We start from the raw sequence: 19,423 nt of genomic DNA, 5'->3' as shown, positions 1-19,423 counted from the left end.
AGACTATAAGACGCACCGGACCATAAGACGCACCCCAAATTTGGGGTGAAAATTGCAGAAAAAAAGATTTTTTTATAAGATGGGGGTCACAGGAGGCATGGTGTCGGCACAGGTGCGGTGATGCTGAGGCACGGTGGGCGGTACAGTGTGCACCTGGGCAGGGTCCCTTCCTGCTTAGGTGGGCGACGCCGCGGCCTGGCGTCTATGGGGGGGTTGCGGCAGTGGTGTGGAGGCGGCAGAGGTGCGGTCACCTCCTCAGGTTAGGTGACACCGCGGCCCGGTATCCAAGGCGAGTAGCAGAGCCGGGTTAATCACAGCTTTCTCTGTGGCGGCGGCTATCTTCCTGAGGCCGCGCGTGCGCAGATTGTGTGATCTACTTCCTGGGGCTTCAGCAAAATGGCCGTGGGAAGCAGCACGTGCGCAGATGGAGATCGCGGCGGCCATTTTCCTGAAGCCGAGATCTCAATCTGCGAACTCGGCTTCAGGAAAATGGCCGCTGCGATCTCAATCTGCGCACGCGGCCATTTCTCTGAAGCCCTGGGACACAGAGAACTCAATCTGCGCACGCGCGACCTCAGGAATATGGCCGCCGCCGCCACCGAGAAAGCTGCGATTCACCCGGCTCTGCTACTTGCCTTGGATACCGGGCCACGGCATCACCTCACCTGTGGAAGGGACTCTGCTCACGCCATACCGCTCACCGCGCCTCATCATCCCCGCATCTCTGCCGCCGCCACACCACTGCCACCACCACATCCAAGCGGTAAGCCTGCATTCTAACTATAAGATGCACCCCCCATTTTCCTCACAATTTTTTGGGGGAAAACAGTGCGTCTTATAGTCGGAAAAATACGGTATGGGTTATGCTGAAAAAATGTTCTCAGGAATAAATAATCTGCTGTGTGTGAATATTACTCACCCACATATACAGAGGAATAAGTGACTGTAGTATCAGACTAAACATTGGAAAATCTCAGCAAAACCTACAGTAGCCGCAATGTGTGAATGAATGTAGTCTGAAAATCAGCAATGACAATTTTTTTTACCTCATGGGCACTGACCAGCTGTTGAATCTTCCCCAAATTCAATCCAGGTGCCTGACTGCCTTCGTTCGGCTTATCTTGTTGAAGTAAGATCTATGAAATACAGTGAAACAACCAGAGCTTTAGGCTGGGAACTTGCAGTAAATCCCTGGTGTACGTCCCACAGTGACTGATAACTGCGGCTAAGAATGAGTGCACAAGTTTGCAATAACACTGCAAGTGGGTGAGGCTTTCAGTCACATACGGTAGCACAGCACACGTGCATGTGGTGTTTGGCTACATTCTCAAGGGTGTACTGTATATTCAGTCCTTGTGAGCACAACGGACAGCAAATAGACCAATATTAATCTTCGTAGTAGTATACATCGGCTATTTTTCACACAAACCCCAGGTTAGTTTGGAAAAAATACACAGCACAAGATAGTCTGGTTCAATTTATGAACCAGACACGTGCAAGTAAATAGTAAGCAGCTCTTGGACAAGCCAATGCAGTCGTCATGATCACAATTTGTATAAAAAAAAAGCAAATTAAATTAATGTGCTTTATAGAATCAACATACATTTACAGCGAAAGGACATAAACAAAAACACATAAAAATTACAATTACTCCCTAATATGCAAATTGCCTCTTCTGAGAAAAAGAGGACTTAAACTCCATAGCGCCACCTGGAAGTAGCGATCATACAAGTCACAATCAACCCTTTAACGAGTCGTGCAATATGACTTAGGATAAAAGCCAAATCAATATCTCAATTCGGAGACACGGTGTTTTAGACCCCCCCCTTAGACCCCAATTACTCCCTAAATCATAGATTACTACTCAATTAAAAAATGCAGTTTTTGATACGGTTTTGACTGCAACCAACCATGGTGTCTCACTAAAACCTCAGGTTGGCCTAATAAGGATTGAAACATTATGCCACTAACAAATGTGGCACAATCATGCCGGCACAATGATGGAAATTTCAGCCTTTGAAAAACATTTGAAAGGTAGAAATCTAAAGCAATTCTGCAGATTATTCAGACAATGACGACCAATGTTTAGGTAACTAATGAGCCACTATGCTTTGCATAAAACAACATTATTTACGCCAGTAAACAGTATGTGCAGGACTACTAGTTGCAGCAATAGCTGTCATAACTTGATCTCCCATCAATAGAGGCTATTCCTTGAAAGATCGATTTTTGCAATTTCTGGAATGTAATGAGAGTCCAATAGATGTATCATATCCATTGGTCAAAACATTAATGGATCCCTGCAACAGGCCACTAACAATCAGTATGTGGGCCTGATCTATGAGTAATCTGTAACCCTGCACGTAATCTTATTGAAACCAAATAAATACATGTGAAGAACTGACGTGTTGTTACCTTGATGCGGCTGATGACAGCCAGATGTAGAGAGGCCACGACATGTAAATAAGAGCTTAGTATTTGCAACTCAACAGCTTGGATGGATCCCCCTGATGTTAGATCTGACACAGATACCTGAAGGAAGAAAGCAATATATACCGTATATAAATCGAGTATAAGCCGAGATTTTCAGCCTATTTTTTAGGCTGAAAGTGCCCCTCTAGGCTTATACTCGAGTCATTGCCCCAGGGGGTCAGCGGGGGAGGTGGAGCGACATCATACTCACTTGCTCCCGGCGCGGTCCCTGCTTCTCCGATGGTCTCCGGGCACCGGCAGCTCTTCCTGTGTTCAGCGGTCACGTGGTACCGCCCATTAAAGTAATGAATATGGACGCGACTCTACTCCCATAGGGGTGGAGCGCATATTCATTACTGTAATGAGCGGTACCAGTGACCGCTCAACACAGGAACAAGCTGCCAGCGCCAGAGACCATCGCATCGGAGAAGCTGCCAGGGACCGCTCTGGGAGGGTGAGTATGACGGGGGAGGGTGGAGCATTGCGATATTCACCTGTCCCCGTTCCACCGCCAGGCTCCATCTTCCGCATCCTCTAGCTGTGACGTTCAGGTCAGAGGGCGCGATATTGTGGTTAGTGCGCGCCATCTGCCTGAAGAGTCAGAGAGCTGGAAGACACAGCGGTGCATGGTGGTGGAACGGGGACAGGTGAATATCGCAAATGCCGATGTCCCCGCCTGCTCAGGACAAGAGGTGAGGACGTCTTTTTTTTATCGCAGCATAAGGGGCATAATATTCTATGGAGCATCTTATGGGGCCATAATCTACCTTTGTGCAGCATTATATGGGGCAAATGTTTCTATGGAGCATCTTATGGAGCCATAATCAACCTTTATGGAGCATTATATGGGGCGTGTTTTGTATGGAGCATCTTATGGGGCCCATCATAAACTTTATGGAGCATTATATGGGGTGTATTTTGTATGGAGCTCCTGATTCAATATGGATATTCAAAAACACAACCTACTGATGTCTCAATTAATTTTACTTTTATTGGTATCTATTTTTAGTTTTGAAATTTACCAGCAGCTGCGGCATTTCCCACCCTAGGTTTATACTCGATTCATTACGCTTTCCCTGTTTTTTGTGGCAAAATTAGGGGTCTCGGCTTATACTCGAGTATATACTGTAAATGTTTACATCTAAGCTGTATTTGGGTGTAGAAATGCAAAATGACTGACCTCTTGAACACGGATACAAAACTCCTTCCCATCCGGGGTTACACCTTCCACCTCCTGCACATCCTGCTCCTTCATCAGCAGCTCTGACAGCAGCCAATGCAGTACAGCAGAGCAAAGGGACCTCCCTGTGGAAAAAAGAACATACCATAAAATAAATCTAAATACAAAAAATAAATTTAAAAATCTAAGTAAGATAAAAAGGGGGTGATATAAGTGCTGCCGAGTATGATAGAGACTCAGGCAATATATTCAAAAAGTATTTATTTGTATGAAATGAATACAGGGCTGCTAAAGTCAACATCATACACATGGCGCAAGATCTGAGCAAAAAATTTGGACGTACGTAAAATAATGTAAAATAACTACATAGGAAAATGAAGGACATTTGCACAAAATCTTAGCAATTATGCAAACATCTGGAAAATAAAAAACACATTTTACAATGGCAAACATAAAAAAAAAAACAGGCGAACACATAAAATAGATTCCAATGAAGATGCAAATTAAAAGAAGAATAAGGCACAAATCAAAAGCAGACGAAAAACATAAAAAGGCGCAAATACAATAATGAATCAGGTCCATACTGTAGTATTTCTCCACATAAAGCCGTAATAACGTTTCACTGCAGGAGACAAATATTTATAGCCCAAACCAAGACTGGATCAAGTGTAGTCCGGCTTTGGGAAAGGCTTTCCTGATTACATATGACTGGATCTGACCCCATTTTTGGCTGTAAATATACGGCTCCTGCTGGGAGTTGTATTACGACTGGCTAAGTGCAGACTAAGAGACATTACAGTCTTCAAAGTAAAAGGAACAGCATCCAGTCTAGGTGATAAAAAAAATCCAATGTCTTTTTATCAAGCATCTTGCTTGATAAAGACCTTTTTAGGTCGACATTGGATTTTTATCCCTGGACTGGATGCTGTTCCTTTTACTTTGAAGACTGTTCATTTCCAATTGGGTCATTGGACTGGAGCGTGCATCCCACTATTGATGTGCTGTCGGCTGCCTTCCTCTTTTATCAAGAGACGTTACAGGACCTTGTAATCAGTTTTTAACAAACGTTTTGTACTCTACCTAACGAGAATAAAAAGTGAGGACATCTTGCAATATACATTTTGACACCTCAAACTTTAACAAACGTTGCAGTAGTAGGCCTATTTATGAGATACAGGACTGGATATAAGTTACCCATTTGTGGACATACTCCATGACAGCAGAGTGACCCCGGCCCATATTTCATGGTAGTCCATTCATTTGAAAATGTGCAGCTGGCCGGGTTACCCCTGTGTTATAGAGGATTACTGGAGGATTCCCCAGCTGGACCCACGTGCCCAGAGATATCATGCAGATAGTCTCTTCAAAGAGGAAGAGAACTCTAGTGCCACCTCTTGAGGGTAGCCATCCTAAAAAGTCACCAACAACACTTTGATTAATCTTTTCCACATGATTTACGATAAGAAGCCAACCCAGACACTGTTTTTACTCCAATAGTGTAAACAGATCAGGATCCGATAGTAGCCAATCAAAATTTGATATAACAGTTGTCAGGGCAGCGATTTATAAATGCTATACAGCCGAATATAATATCCCCCACCTTAGTGTTTCTAATACATTTAGTTCAGTCATACAAAGACACAAATGGACTGCAATTGGACTAAGTAGGCTGGGATCGTCCTACACATCATATGAGCTGTTCACTTCATTACCACACCAGGGTCCCATTTAGCGTTTGGCGCTCCGACTCTGAAAATATATAATAAATTGGGTACAGGAGTTCAGTGCAGGATGCGCTGTAAATGTTTTTATAATATGGGAAAGTTATGAAAGGTCCTATAAATGTCTGTTTTATTCCTGATTTAAGGATCTAGGCTTTTAGTTGAGATGAATCTGTGCTGCACTTTATATACATGCCCAGTAGTTAGGCAGTGCTGTGGAGTCAGACATTTAGAGTCGGAAGTCAGGGAAATTGAGGAGTCTAAGTTAGAGTTGGTGGTTTGGCTTACCGACTCCACAGCGCTGATAATAGCAATTTTATATTGCAAAACAGTGTTGTCAATGACAATAAGCGAACAATTTGCTATCATGTTCTAATGATACAGCAAAAAGCTGATGCGACTTTTATGAAGCGGCTTCTTAGCTGCTCCTCTTCACTGCTACCCCGGCCTTAGACCTCAATAAACCCAAGATACACCACCTATAACGTGGTCAAACACTTTCAAAAAGCTCATTTGGATTACAACTATCACTGATGAAGAAGGTTGAAAATCTTCATGCCCAATCCTTCTTTCATACACAGACTGACCAAAGACAGATAGTCAGCCCATCTCAAAAAACTTAGGTTCGCCTGAAAAAAAAAATTCTAAATCTGAAAATTCTGACATGCATTTGTATTCAGCCTATCCCTAAATTAAATCCTGACTGACCAATTCCTCCAGAAGTCCCATAGTTAGTAAATATGAGTCCACGTGTGTGTAATTTCTTAGTATAATTACAGATGTTCTGTGAAGGGCACAGAGATTTGTTTGAGAACATCTATAATCTGAACCTTGCTCTCAAATCTCCAGTACTTCTCTTCTACTGCATCAGTTTTCTGGAATGTGCTGCCCCAGACAATCCAGTTAATTCCCATTATCCCCAGTTTCAAGCATGCCTTAAAAATAAATTTCTTTAGACTAGCCGATCACCTACCCTATCTCCTTGTTCTCTTTTCCAAGCAATCAGTACCACTTTGTATCAGTGCTCGTACAGACTGGTTCATGTGCCATTTAAATTCCCTATTGATTATACTGACAGCTGGACCTCACATGACAAGTACTTTTTTTTGCCTTTCGTGTCTCCCCTACTATAGATTGTAAGCTTGTGAGAAGGGCGTCACACCACTTAGTATGCGTTGAGCTATGTATTATGTATTGTCTTCTCTTCTTTATACAAGTTCCCTCTGAAATGTAAAGTGCTGTGGAATATGAAAATCAAGGAACACACCATACAGGGTTAGGAGATATATATCTATAATATAACGCTGGGAGCGTCACTCTGTCCGAAGCCTCTATAGACTGCGCAGGCGCAAGCGCCGGCGCAGTCTGGGCCTCACAGAGTGACGCTCCCGGGAGATCGCGGTGTGCGTTCACACTGAACGCACACCGCGATCTCCAACAAAGAAGCAGGGACCGCCAGGAGGGTGAGTATGAGCTATATTCACCTGTCCCCGTTCCATCGCTGAGCGCCGCCATCTTCCCGGTCTTCGGCCTGTAACCTTCAGTTCAGAGGGTGCGGTGACGCGCTTAATGCGCGCCGGCGCCGCCCTCTGACTGAACAGTCACAGCCAGGAGACCGGGAAGATGGTGGCGCTCAGCGATGGAACGGGACAGACAGGTGAGTATAGGAAGTGCTGGGGGGCCTGAGCTGGCGGCGATACCGGCACCTGACCCCCACAGCGCGCCGGTGTCCCCGCCTGCTCAGGCCCCCCAGCACTCGGCGCCGAGCGGGTCAAAGGCAGTATGGGGACGCAGGATGGAGCAGCACATAAGGATGGGGACGCAGGATGGAGCAGCACATAAGGATGGGGACGCAGGATGGAGCAGCACATAAGGATGGGGACGCAGGATGGAGCAGCACATAAGGATGGGGACGCAGGATGGAGGAGCACATAAGGATGGGGACGCAGGATGGAGCAGCACATAAGGATGGGGACGCAGGATGCAGCAGCACATAAGGATGGGGGCGCAGGATGCAGCAGCACATAAGGATGGGGACGCAGGATGGAGCAGCACATAAGGATGGGGACGCAGGATGGAGCAGCACATAAGGATGGGGACGCAGGATGGAGCAGCACATAAGGATGGGGACGCAGGATGGAGGAGCACATAAGGATGGGGACGCAGGATGGAGCAGCACATAAGGATGGGGACGCAGGATGCAGCAGCACATAAGGATGGGGGCGCAGGATGCAGCAGCACATAAGGATGGGGACGCAGGATGGAGCAGCACATAAGGATGGGGACGCAGGATGGGAGCAGCACATAAGGATGGGGACGCAGGATGGAGCAGCACATAAGGATGGGGACGCAGGATGGAGCAGCACATAAGGATGGGGACGCAGGATGGAGGAGCACATAAGGATGGGGACGCAGGATGGAGCAGCACATAAGGATGGGGACGCAGGATGGAGCAGCACATAAGGATGGGGACGCAGGATGGAGCAGCACATAAGGATGGGGACGCAGGATGGAGCAGCACATAAGGATGGGGACGCAGGATGGAGGAGCACATAAGGATGGGGACGCAGGATGGAGCAGCACATAAGGATGGGGACGCAGGATGCAGCAGCACATAAGGATGGGGACGCAGGATGCAGCAGCACATAAGGATGGGGACGCAGGATGCAGCAGCACATAAGGATGGGGACGCAGGATGGAGCAGCACATAAGGATGGGGACGCAGGATGGGAGCAGCACATAAGGATGGGGACGCAGGATGCAGCAGCACATAAGGATGGGGACGCAGGATGGAGCAGCACATAAGGATGGGGACGCAGGATGGAGCAGCACATAAGGATGGGGACGCAGGATGGAGCAGCACATAAGGATGGGGACGCAGGATGGAGGAGCACATAAGGATGGGGACGCAGGATGGAGCAGCACATAAGGATGGGGACGCAGGATGCAGCAGCACATAAGGATGGGGACGCAGGATGCAGCAGCACATAAGGATGGGGACGCAGGATGCAGCAGCACATAACAGGATGGGGACGCAGGATGCAGCAGCACATAACAGGATGGGGACGCAGGATGCAGCAGCACATAAGGATGGGGACGCAGGATGCAGCAGCACATAAGGATGGGGACGCAGGATGGAGCAGCACAGGACAGGATGGGGACGCAGGACGGAGCAGCGCATGACAGGATGGGGGCGCAGGATGGAGCAGCACATGACAGGATGGGGACGCAGGATGGAGCAGCACATGACAGGATGGGGACGCAGGATGGGAGCAGCGCATCACAGGATGGGAGCAGCGCATCACAGGATGGGGACGCAGGATGGGAGCAGCGCATGACAGGATGGGGACACAGGATGGGAGCAGCGCATGACAGGATGGGGACGCAGGATGGAGCAGCGCATGACAGGATGGGGACGCAGGATGGGAGCAGCGCATGACAAGATGGGGACGCAGGATGGAGCAGCACATACCAGGATGGAGACCATATACCAATATAAATGCTCGCCACCCGGGCGTAGAACGGGTTCAATAGCTAGTATATATATATATATATATATATATATATATATATATATATATATATATAAATAAAATAGACCAAGCTCTGAACATCTCACTGTTCAATCCATGGCCGTCCACCTAAGCAGACATCCCATGGCATGAGAGCACTCACTAGAGAGGCAGCCAAGAGGCCCCTGGTCACTCTGGAGGAGCTGCAGAGAGCCACACCTCAGGTGGGAGAATCGGTCCTCAGGACAACTATTAGTCACATACTCGATAAATCTGGCCTTCATGGAAGAGTGACAACACGAAAACCATTTTTGAAAGCAAGTCATACAAAGTCCCGTTTTCAGTTTGTAAAAAGCCATATATGGGACAGAGCAAGCATGTGGAAGAAGGTGCTCTGGTGAGATGAAACCAGAGGAGAACTTTTTGGGTTAAATGCAAAATGCTATGTGTGAAGAAAAACTAACAGTGCACATCACCCTGAAAACACCATCCCCACCGTCACACATGGTGGTGGCAGCATTATTCTGTGAGGATACTTTTCTTCAGAAGGGACAGAGAAACTGGTCAGAGTTGAACAGAAGATGGATAGAGCTAAATACAGGGAAATTCTGAAAGAAAACCCTTTTAGAGGCTGCAAAGGACTTGAGACTGGGGCGTAGGTTCACCTTCCAATAGGACAACGACCCGAAACATACTGCCAGAGCTACATTGGAGGATTTATTTTAGGGATCTCTAACAGATGGTCCTCGAGCCGCATGGGTCGCCTGAGGCTGCTTCATGTGGCACACAGGCATCGTAGACCCCGTGACGATTGCGGCTCGGTCCAGGGGTCCACCGACATCAGCGCCTTATTTCAGTTGAATATATACTTTCATTTTTACATTTTAAAAATTACAAAAAGAAAAATGGGCTGATGCAAACATGTGAGAACCCTTTGAGATTTGTGTGGTCAGATAACTTTGACCAAGGTTTCAGACCATAATTAACTTGTTTGGGTTATGGCTTGTTCACTATCATCATTAGGAAATGCTAGCTGATGCAAATGTCCCAGCTTTATAAAAACCCAGCCTCCTCTAACCTTGTGCCAAACCACTGCAGCCATGGGTTCTTCTAGGCAGCTGCCTAGCACTCTGAGAATGGTGGAGGCCCATAAAGCAGAAGGTTAGAAGAAGATAGCAAAGGTTTTCAAGTTGCCCTTCCCTCAGTTTGAGAAGTAATTAAGAAATGGCATGTTATCAGGAACAGTGGAGGTCAAGATAAGGTCTTGAGGACCAAGCAAAATTTCAGCTTGTAGGATTGCTAGAGAGCAGGGCTGTGTAGTCAGTAAGCCAAACCTCCAACTCCTTAATTTCCCTGACTTCCGACTCCACCTCCACAGCACTGCCTCACTATTGAGCTTGTGTATGAAGTGCAACACAGATTAATCTAAACTAAAAGCCTAGATCCTTAGGTCAGGAAAAGAACATACATTTATGGGACATTTCATAACTTTCACAAATTATGAAAAATATTTAGATATTTATAGATATTTATAATATTTATTTAGTCACGTAGTATATTGCCCAGCCACATTTGTAACAGGTTAAAAAATAAAAAAGAAACATATACTCACCTTCCGAGGGCCCCTTGTAGTCCTGAGGGCCCCTTGTAGCCCTGGGGGTCCCTTGTAGTCCTGTCGCCTGTGTGCGGTGCACGCGGCAGCTTCCGGTCCCAGGGTTGGTATGACCGCAGGACCTGTGATGATGTCGCGGTCACATGACCATGACGTCTTGGCAGGTCCTTCTCGCATACCATCCTTGCCACCGGAACCTGCCGCTTGCATGGAGCTGTCACCGGAGCGTCACGAGGAGCGGGAAAGACGGTGGAAGGTGAGTATATAATGATTTTTTATTTTTTTTATTATTTTTAACATTAGATCGTTTTACTATTAATGCTGCATACGCAGCATCAATAGTAAAACGTTGGTCACACAGGGTTAATAGCTGCGTAACCGGAGTGTGTTACACCGTGCTCCGGTAACGCTGGCATTAACCCTGTGTGAGGGCTGACTGGAGGGGAGTATGGAGCGGGCACTGACTGCAGGGAGGAAGGAGCGGCCATATTGCCGCCGGACTGTGGCCGTCGCTGATTGGTCGTGGCAATGGTCGTGGGCGTTTTGCCACGACCAATCAGCGACATGGATTACCTGACAGACAGAGGCCGCAACCAATGAATATCTGTGACAGACAGACAGAAGGACAGACGGAAGTGACCCTTAGACAATTATATAGTAGATTTTAGAAATTGGACCATTTCATACCAACTCCACAGCCCTGGGTATTACTACAAGATGAGAACAAGGATGGGGCGTTACTACAAGATGTTTGCCAGAATTACTATGTGATGCTAATCGTAAGACAATATTACTGTATGTGGCAAATTGCGGGGAAAAAAACTGTCAAAATGTAAAAAAAAAAAAAAATTAAAATAAAGCATGAAAAAATTATTTTGCCACTAAAAAAGCTGTTTTATACGCTGCTCAAAAAAAAATAAAGGGAATGCTAAAATCCCACATCCTAGACATCACTGAATGAAATATTCCAGTTGTAAATCTTTATTCATTACATAGTGGAAAGTGTTGAGAACAATAAAACCTAAAAATGATCAATGTAAATCACAACTAATATCCCACAGAGGTCTGGAGTTGGAATGATGCTCAAAATCAAAGTGGAAAATGAAGTTACAGGCTGATCCAACTTCAGTGGAAATGCCTCAAGACAAGGAAATGATGCTCAGTAGTGTGTGTGGCCTCCACGTGCCTGTATGACCTCCCTACAACGCCTGGGTATGCTCCTGATGAGGCAGCGGATGGTCTCCTGAGGGATCTCCTCCCACACCTGGACTAAAGCATCCGCCAACTCCTGGACAGTCTGTGGTGCAATGTGACGTTGGTGGATGGTGCGAGACATGATGTCCCAAATGTGTACAATCGGATTCAGATCTGTGGAACTGACTGCAGAAACAGTTGACACACTCCAGCCACATGAGGTCTGGCATTGTCCTGCATTAGGAGGAACCCAGGGCCAACCGCATATTGTCTCACAAGGGGTCTGAGAATCTCATCTCGGTACCTAATGGCAGTCAGGCTACCTCTGGCGAGCACATGGAGGGCTGTGCGGCCCTCCAAAGAAATGCCACCCCACCCCATTACTGAGCCACTGCCAAACCGATCATGCTGAAGGATGTTGCAGGCAGCAGATCGCTCTCCACTGTGTCTCCAGACTCTGTCACGTCTGTCACATGTGCTCAGTGTGAACCTGCTTTCATCTGTGAAGAGCACATAGCGCCAGTGGCAAATTTGCCAATCCTGGTGTTCTGTGGCAAATGCCAATCGTCCTGCATGGTGTTGGGTTGTAAGCATAACCCCCGTCTGTGGACGTCGGGCACTCAGACCATCCTCAGAGTCAGATTCTAACCTTTTGTGCAGACACATGCACATTTATCGCCTGCTGGAGGTCATTTTGCAGGGCTTTGGCAGTGCTCCTCCTGTTCCTCCTTGCACAAAGGCTGAAGTAGCAGTCCTGCTGCTGGGTTGTTGCCCTCCTACGGCCCCCTCCACGTCTCCTGGTGCACTGGCCTGTCTCCTGGTAGTGCCTCCAGCCTCTGGACATTACGCTGACAGACACAGCAAACCTTCTTGCCACAGCTCGCATTGATGTGCCATCCTGGATGAGCTGCACTACCTGAGTCACTTGTGTGGGTTGTAGAGTCCGTCTCATGCTACCACGAGTGTGAAAGCACAACCAACATTCAAAGGTGACCAAAACATCAGCCAGAAAGCATTGGTACTGAGATGTGGTCTGTGGTCCCCACCTGCAGAACCACTCCTTTATTGAATGTGTCTTGATAATTGCCAATAATTTCCATCTGTTGTCTATTCCATTTGCACAACAGCATGTGAAATTGATTGTCAAACAGTGTTGCTTCCTAAATGGACAGTTTGATTTCACAGAAGGTTGATTTACTTGGAGTTATATTCTGTTGTTTAAGTGTTCCCTTTATTTTTTGAGCAGTGTATATAAAATGAAGTAAACAAAAAAAGTGCACATTTGTTATTACCACATTCAACAACCCAAGCTATAAAACTGCACCATAACCAATATGATTAATGGCATTTAAAAAAAAAAAAAATAAGCACAAAAATGTTCCAAAAAAATTATCAAAAGGTGTATAGAAAAAAAATGGTATCACTAAAAATGTTACTTTGTCCTTCATTGAATGCGGCCACCCAAATTCAAATTTTTCTATATGCGGCCCATATACCCAGCTGAGTTAGAGACCCCTGGTTTGGATCAAAGCATATTCATGTGTGTGCATGGCCCAGTCACAGTCTAAATCTCATTGAGGATCTATGGCAAGACTTGAAAATTGCTGTTCACAGAAGCCTCCATCCAGTCTCACTTGCTATCTTGTGTTGGTGTATCACATACAATCCCAATAAAATACATTTAAGTTTGTGGGAGTAACGTGGAAAAAAAAAGTGAAATAGTTCACAGGGTATGAATAGTTTTATAGGTAATGTACATCTAAATTTTATGGTCTTCTTTAGTGGTATGGGATACATTACTGTAATAATACAGACTAGAAAAGTGTGCTAGAATTATATAAACATATTTTTCATTACAGACAAGAAATGCATTACAGCTGGGAATATGTGAAGCCAAACATGGAGAAGGAGCAGCGTATCTCAAGATTTTTTTTTTCTTGTAATCTAAATTTCCTGTCTAGGAACAACAGGGCCAATTTCAAAAAGTCAATTAAACTATCAAACATCCAAACTCCATGTGATGTGAACCTAGGACCCCAGTACCGATGCCGACTGCTGAGCCCCCATGTGTCATATACAAGACTAAATATGTGCGATACAGATGTAATACACAACAATAACTCACCAGAATTGTCATTCTGTAAGGTACGAGCCAACAATGTGGCCGACAATCGGACTGAAGCTTTCAGAGGCTCTGTACAATTAAGTCCCTGGTTAGAAACGGACGCAGAAGGAGTCCATCGTGTGTCACTTACATACGCTGATTTCCAAATATCTTGAACCGCATCCTTCAGAAAAGTGTGTGATAAACCAAAGCAATGGGCAGCTAAGGGGGTAAGACGCAGGCACTGCAATAAATCAATGATGTGATCCTGTACAGGTACGCAGACTCCATGTTTGTGTGATGAAAACATGTCCAGCTCTGAAGGCGTAACACAGTCTGCAGCAAATCCCTTTAAACTGTAGAATAAGGAGCACGATATTGTAATAGGAAAGTTGATGCTGCTCAGTTCCTCTCCATATAAAGGAAAAGCAAATTCCTGTAGTTCTCCAGGTTTTAGCAACAAAACAGGAAAGGAATAAGAAGTGATTGGGTCCGTACGTATGAGGACACACAAGTTCCAGCCGTGCTCCAACGTGTAGCCACTCTTGTTTTCCAGACTACAGCACGTTGTCACATAAGATTTCTGAAGCACATGAGCCCATGACACCCTGATCACACATCTCACTGGAGAAGTCTCCGACTGTCCGGAAAGCAACTCCCGGCTAAAGGACATCACCTGGTTGAGCTTCGCTAAGGACCTGCTCTTCTGATTTGCCACCGTCTTCAATGTAGATAATCTAAAGAATGAAAAAAAATGTGTTTAGTAGTATTTTCCTTATAGTAGAGCTACAACCATAGGAGTTGTCTGAGACTTTGCAACTGATAACCTATCCACAGGATTTCAGATCTGTGGACGTCCGACACCTGACACCCCAAAGATCAGCTGAGCTTCTACCTAGCAGCGGCTGGAGTGTTGTATAGAGCAGGGAACAGCAGCTCTGCACATTGCTTAGTGCCCGCTACCAATTACTGCACTTTATCTCCCATTCAAGTGACTGGGTATGAAGCCTGTGGCATAAGAAAGGATTTATTTTTTCCCTCTGTGATAACTTAATCTTAGCTCCTAATATAGATGGTTGTCCTTCTCTAGATCAACTAGAGAAGAAGCTCAAGAAAAAACAAGATTGTGAACATTTATATGAAATAGTCCAAGAGGGTACGGCTTCTTCCAGAGACCATTAGCTGGTATATGAAGTCTTAAGATGCCAGGCAATGCTCCTTGCAAAAAAAAAAAAAAAAAAAAGTATACAAATTCTCTCTCTCCCAGAAAGGGAAAGTCGGCTCTCTGGTGTAAATTTTTTGAGGTAGTTACCCTATAAATAACTGTCCAACCCTTTAACAAGCCTTCAGACATGATCAAAGACATTCAGCCAAACAGTACAACGGTGCACCTCCATCAAAGATCCCCCCACCCTACACAGACAATGGGGAAACTACCCTAAAATAGACGATTTTCCTTTTTAGAGAAAACTTGTTTGGCTAAATGTTCTTAGGCTGCGTGTTGCCATTTGTCCATTGAATCAATTTTCTTGTATCACAACGGATGTCAAAACTGTATCAGTTATCATCAGGTTTTTTTCTCCAGTTTTTCCTGCAAAAACATAAAACAAGATCGAAAAACACCATATGCAGTGACAACCAATGCACATGGTAATGTGAACATTTCCATAGAAAACTTTGGAGTTTTTGTAGTAGAACTGGAGAGAAAAAAAAAAAAAAAAGCCGGAAGGCAGGATTCATGGAAACACGGCTTAAGTCATGTTGTGAAGCATGCCAAAAAATAAGAGGAAAAACCAGTGTGACACTGAATATACTGTATCATAAAAATACAAACTACATTGTTACATTAGAGAGCCATGCTCTATGATCTGCTAACTAGACGTATTCTGGAATGCAAGTGGCTGTGATACAAAAAGTTTGTCCACTCCCACTAAAATTACCTGTGTGCACAGATGACGCTTTACTAGGGAGTTTCAATGCTTTCCTGGTTATAGGAAACTCTCTGCAGTACACATTACATGCAACAGGGGGCAGAATGGTCACTACTGTGGCCTTAAGATTCACTTCCACACGATGAGAATCTGAGTGTATTTATTATGTCCCTCTCATTGTAGTGTATTTTCTGAAGTGCTTTATGAGTTGGTGGAGTATCTAAAATTAGCCTACGGCTGGCCATTTGGGAATGCCGACAATGAATGACGGAAGTTATTATTCATAGTTCTTCCCTCTCAGCTGCCACTAACTTCTCTCTCACATCCTCCTTCGGCCTCGCTCAATGGTCTTCTGCAGCCACTCACAAAGATTGGACCTCATCTTCACCCGCCTCTGCTCTCTATCTAACCTCTCTAACTCGCAGCTCCCTCTTTCTGACCACAACCTACTTACATTCTCTTCCCTCTCCTCTCCTTGTCCACAATCCCCACTCCGCAAGCTTGCACACCCTCGCAGAAATCTCAAACACCTCAATCCACACTCACTCTCTGAATCCCTTCTCCCTCTTAGACAGAAGTTGCTTATACAATGTAGACGCTGCTGCCGCTTTATATAATATTACAATAGCTGCAGCTCTTGAATCAGTCGCCCCTCTCACACACACCAAAGCTCACAAAATCAACAGACAACCCTGGCACATCAGCGTGACCAAAGAACTGAGATGGGATACGAGGGTTGCTGAGCGGAGATGGAAAAGATCCTACTCCAATGAGAACTTAATTGGATTCAAACAGTCCCTCACTACTTTCAAGGCCACACTCGCTGCAGCAAAACAAACCTACTTCACATCTCTCATATCCTCCCTGTCTCACAACCCTAAACAGCTATTCAACACTTTCAATTCTCTCTTCCGTCGCCCAGCACCTCCTCGATCTCAACTCATTACAGCTGAAGACTTTGCCTCATTCTTCAAGCAGAAGATTGACATCAGAGAAAGTTTTTGTCATCAACCCCCAGAGCCACTCCTCCTAACTGCTGAGCCCTACTCCTCCAAAAACCAACTTCTCCACCATTACAAAAGATCGACTCTCCACTCTACTCTCAAGATCACATCTCCCCACCTGCGCACTTGACCAGATTCCATCCCAATCATCACAACAGCCTTCATCCCAACCCTAACCCATCTCTCCAACCTATCACTAACAACTGGTGTTTTCCCCTCATACTTTAAACATGCCTCCATCACACTTATCCTCAAAAGCCCTCTCTTGACCCATCCTCTGTATCTAGCTATCGCCCTATATCACTTCTCGCCTATGCCTCAAAACTACTGGAACAACACGTCCATCTTGAACTGTCCTCCCACTTCTCTTCTTGCTCCCTCTTTGATGGATTACAATCTGGCTTCCGATCATATTACTCCACTGAAACTGCCCTACGTAAAGTCATCAATGACCTATTAACCGCCAAGTGCAAGCGACACTACTCTGTCCTCCTCCTCCTGCACCTGTCCTCTGCCTTTGACACAGTGGACCATTCCAAAGTACTACAGACCCTCATCCCTTGGCATCACAGACTTGGCCCTATCCTGGATCTCGTCATATCTAACTGACCGAACATTCAGCGTCTTCCACTCGCACACCACCTCCTAACCTCGCCCCCTATCTGTCGGAGTAGTGCAAGGTTCAGTCCTAGGGCCCCTGCTCTTCTCCATTTACACCTTCGGCCTGGGACAGCTCATAGAATCTCACGGCTTTCAGTATCATCTCTATGCTGATGACACACAGATCTACATCTCTGGACCAGATATCACCACCCTACTAACCAGAATCCCTCAATGTCTGTCCGCTATTTCATCCTTCTTCTCCACTAGATTTTTAAAACTTAATATGGACAAAAGGTTTCTCCTTATGGAGAGTGACATACCAGCTCTGGCTTGTCAAGGTAAGGAGGCTTATTCGCTGTGCAATGCTCCTCTGGGAAATATAATATGCAAATTGCCTCTTCAGAGAAGAAGAGGACTTAAACTCTATAGCGCCACCTGTTGGAAGTAGCGATCCTACAAGTCACAATCAACCCTTTAACGCAATATGACTTAGGATAAAAGCCAAATCAGTATCTCAAGTCATATTGCAGGACTCGTTAAAGGGTTGATTGTGACTTGTAGGATCGCTACTTCCAACAGGTGGCGCTATAGAGTTTAAGTGCTCTTCTTCTCTGAAGAGGCAATTTGCATATGGACAAAACAGAATTCATGCAACCTCCGATCCTCACAACAACTCCTTCTCGACTCCCCTCTTATCTCCTCTTCCCACAATTGAATACAAGACTTCTCCCACTAATCTCCCCTACTCTGGAACTCTCTACCCAAACACATCAGACTCTCGCTTAAAATGGAAACCTTTAAGAAGAACCTGAAGACCTACCTCTTCCGACAGCCAGCAGTAACCACCGATCGACCAAACCGCTGCACGACCAGCTCTGCCCTCACCTACTGTATCCTCACCCATCCCTTGTAGATTGTGAGCCCTCGCGGGCAGGGTCCTCTCTCCTCCTGTACCAGTTGTGACTTGTATCGTTCAAGATTATTGTTCTTGTTTTTATTATGTATACCCCTCCTCACATGTAAAGCGCCATGGAATAAATGGTGCTACAATAATAAATAATAATAATTGGTAAATGATGAGGTCTGCACAGGACATGTGATTATTGTATGATGGCTGAAGACCCCCACCAGTCACCACCCTGAGGTACCAAGCCCCTGTTGTGGAAGTCATGTGTGTGTACTATTGCTCCATTCATTGCTTTTGGCACTGACTGAGATAGCAATGTGCTGTACCCTGATAAAGGTTTTTCGTGGGTTAAACCATTTAAGGTCGATTTTACACATCCCACAAACACAGACTGGGATGTCCGAGCAGGTGTATATCAGGCAGTCAACTTTAGGTCAGAAGACATGTGGCCAGTTTGTATTGTAGATTAACTACAAGGTACTAAATATTCATGCAACCCCATCCCACCTTTCAGATACGGAGCCAATTCCAGACAACAGCTCTTTGATCTTCTGTCCTGTGTTCGCTCTGCTCAATCCATGCTGATGATCTTTGATTTCTTTCTGATTTAACTTACAAAGCATAAGACATCCCTTCTTAGACAAAGCAATCAGCTGAGTATCTTTCAAGAAAAAAAAAAAAGAAAATATATTATTTAGACAGCCTTGACCCTGTCCGGCTCACACAGCCTATCGGCTATTTTCAGAAGCCGTGCTATTCTAGCTCTGATAACTCTTTACATCTGGTAGCAACGGAGTTGAAAACAGCTGATCGGCAGAAGTGCCAGTCCATCAATCTGATACTGATTGCCTATCCTGAGGATAGGTCATCAATACAAGAAGGCCAAGTTACCCCTTTAATTTATCAAATGTAGGAAAAAAAAAGAAAAAAAAGATAGCAACTTGCAACAAATGGTACCCTAATTCTGCAGTCATATTCTCAGCAAATATCTGTCTGCGGATGATAAAACTGTACCGTAGTCATGCACTAGAACTCCACATACACGTCTTCTCAGAATCCAGATCCATGATTGCATGGCACAGATAAGGGGGAACCTGATGTAAATTTATCTGAAGCTCAAGATACCCTCATAGTAATTCCCCTCCGCAACATACAAGACATAATAGAAACAGGTAGGTATTAA

The 19,423-nt window shown here is 45.4% G+C and overlaps 1 protein-coding gene across 2 annotated transcripts in view; it reads right to left on the bottom strand.

Moving 5' to 3' along the window:
• Positions 1 to 19,423, bottom strand: part of FAAP100 (FA core complex associated protein 100) — a 58,750-nt gene that overhangs the window by 13,070 nt on the left and 26,257 nt on the right. For both annotated transcript variants that reach the window (XM_069750752.1, XM_069750753.1), the window contains exons 5-9: positions 18,748 to 18,901; positions 13,817 to 14,532; positions 3,653 to 3,777; positions 2,416 to 2,532; positions 1,047 to 1,136 (exon numbers count right to left, since the gene is read on the bottom strand). In XM_069750752.1, coding sequence (XP_069606853.1) covers positions 1,047 to 1,136; positions 2,416 to 2,532; positions 3,653 to 3,777; positions 13,817 to 14,532; positions 18,748 to 18,901 — 1,202 coding nt within the window. The remainder of the gene's footprint in view (positions 1 to 1,046; positions 1,137 to 2,415; positions 2,533 to 3,652; positions 3,778 to 13,816; positions 14,533 to 18,747; positions 18,902 to 19,423) is intronic.

The sequence above is a fragment of the Ranitomeya imitator genome, chromosome 2 (genome assembly GCF_032444005.1).
Source record: "Ranitomeya imitator isolate aRanImi1 chromosome 2, aRanImi1.pri, whole genome shotgun sequence".
NCBI classification, from domain to species: Eukaryota; Metazoa; Chordata; class Amphibia; order Anura; family Dendrobatidae; genus Ranitomeya; species Ranitomeya imitator.
This window is presented reverse-complemented; position numbering and strand designations above follow the sequence as displayed.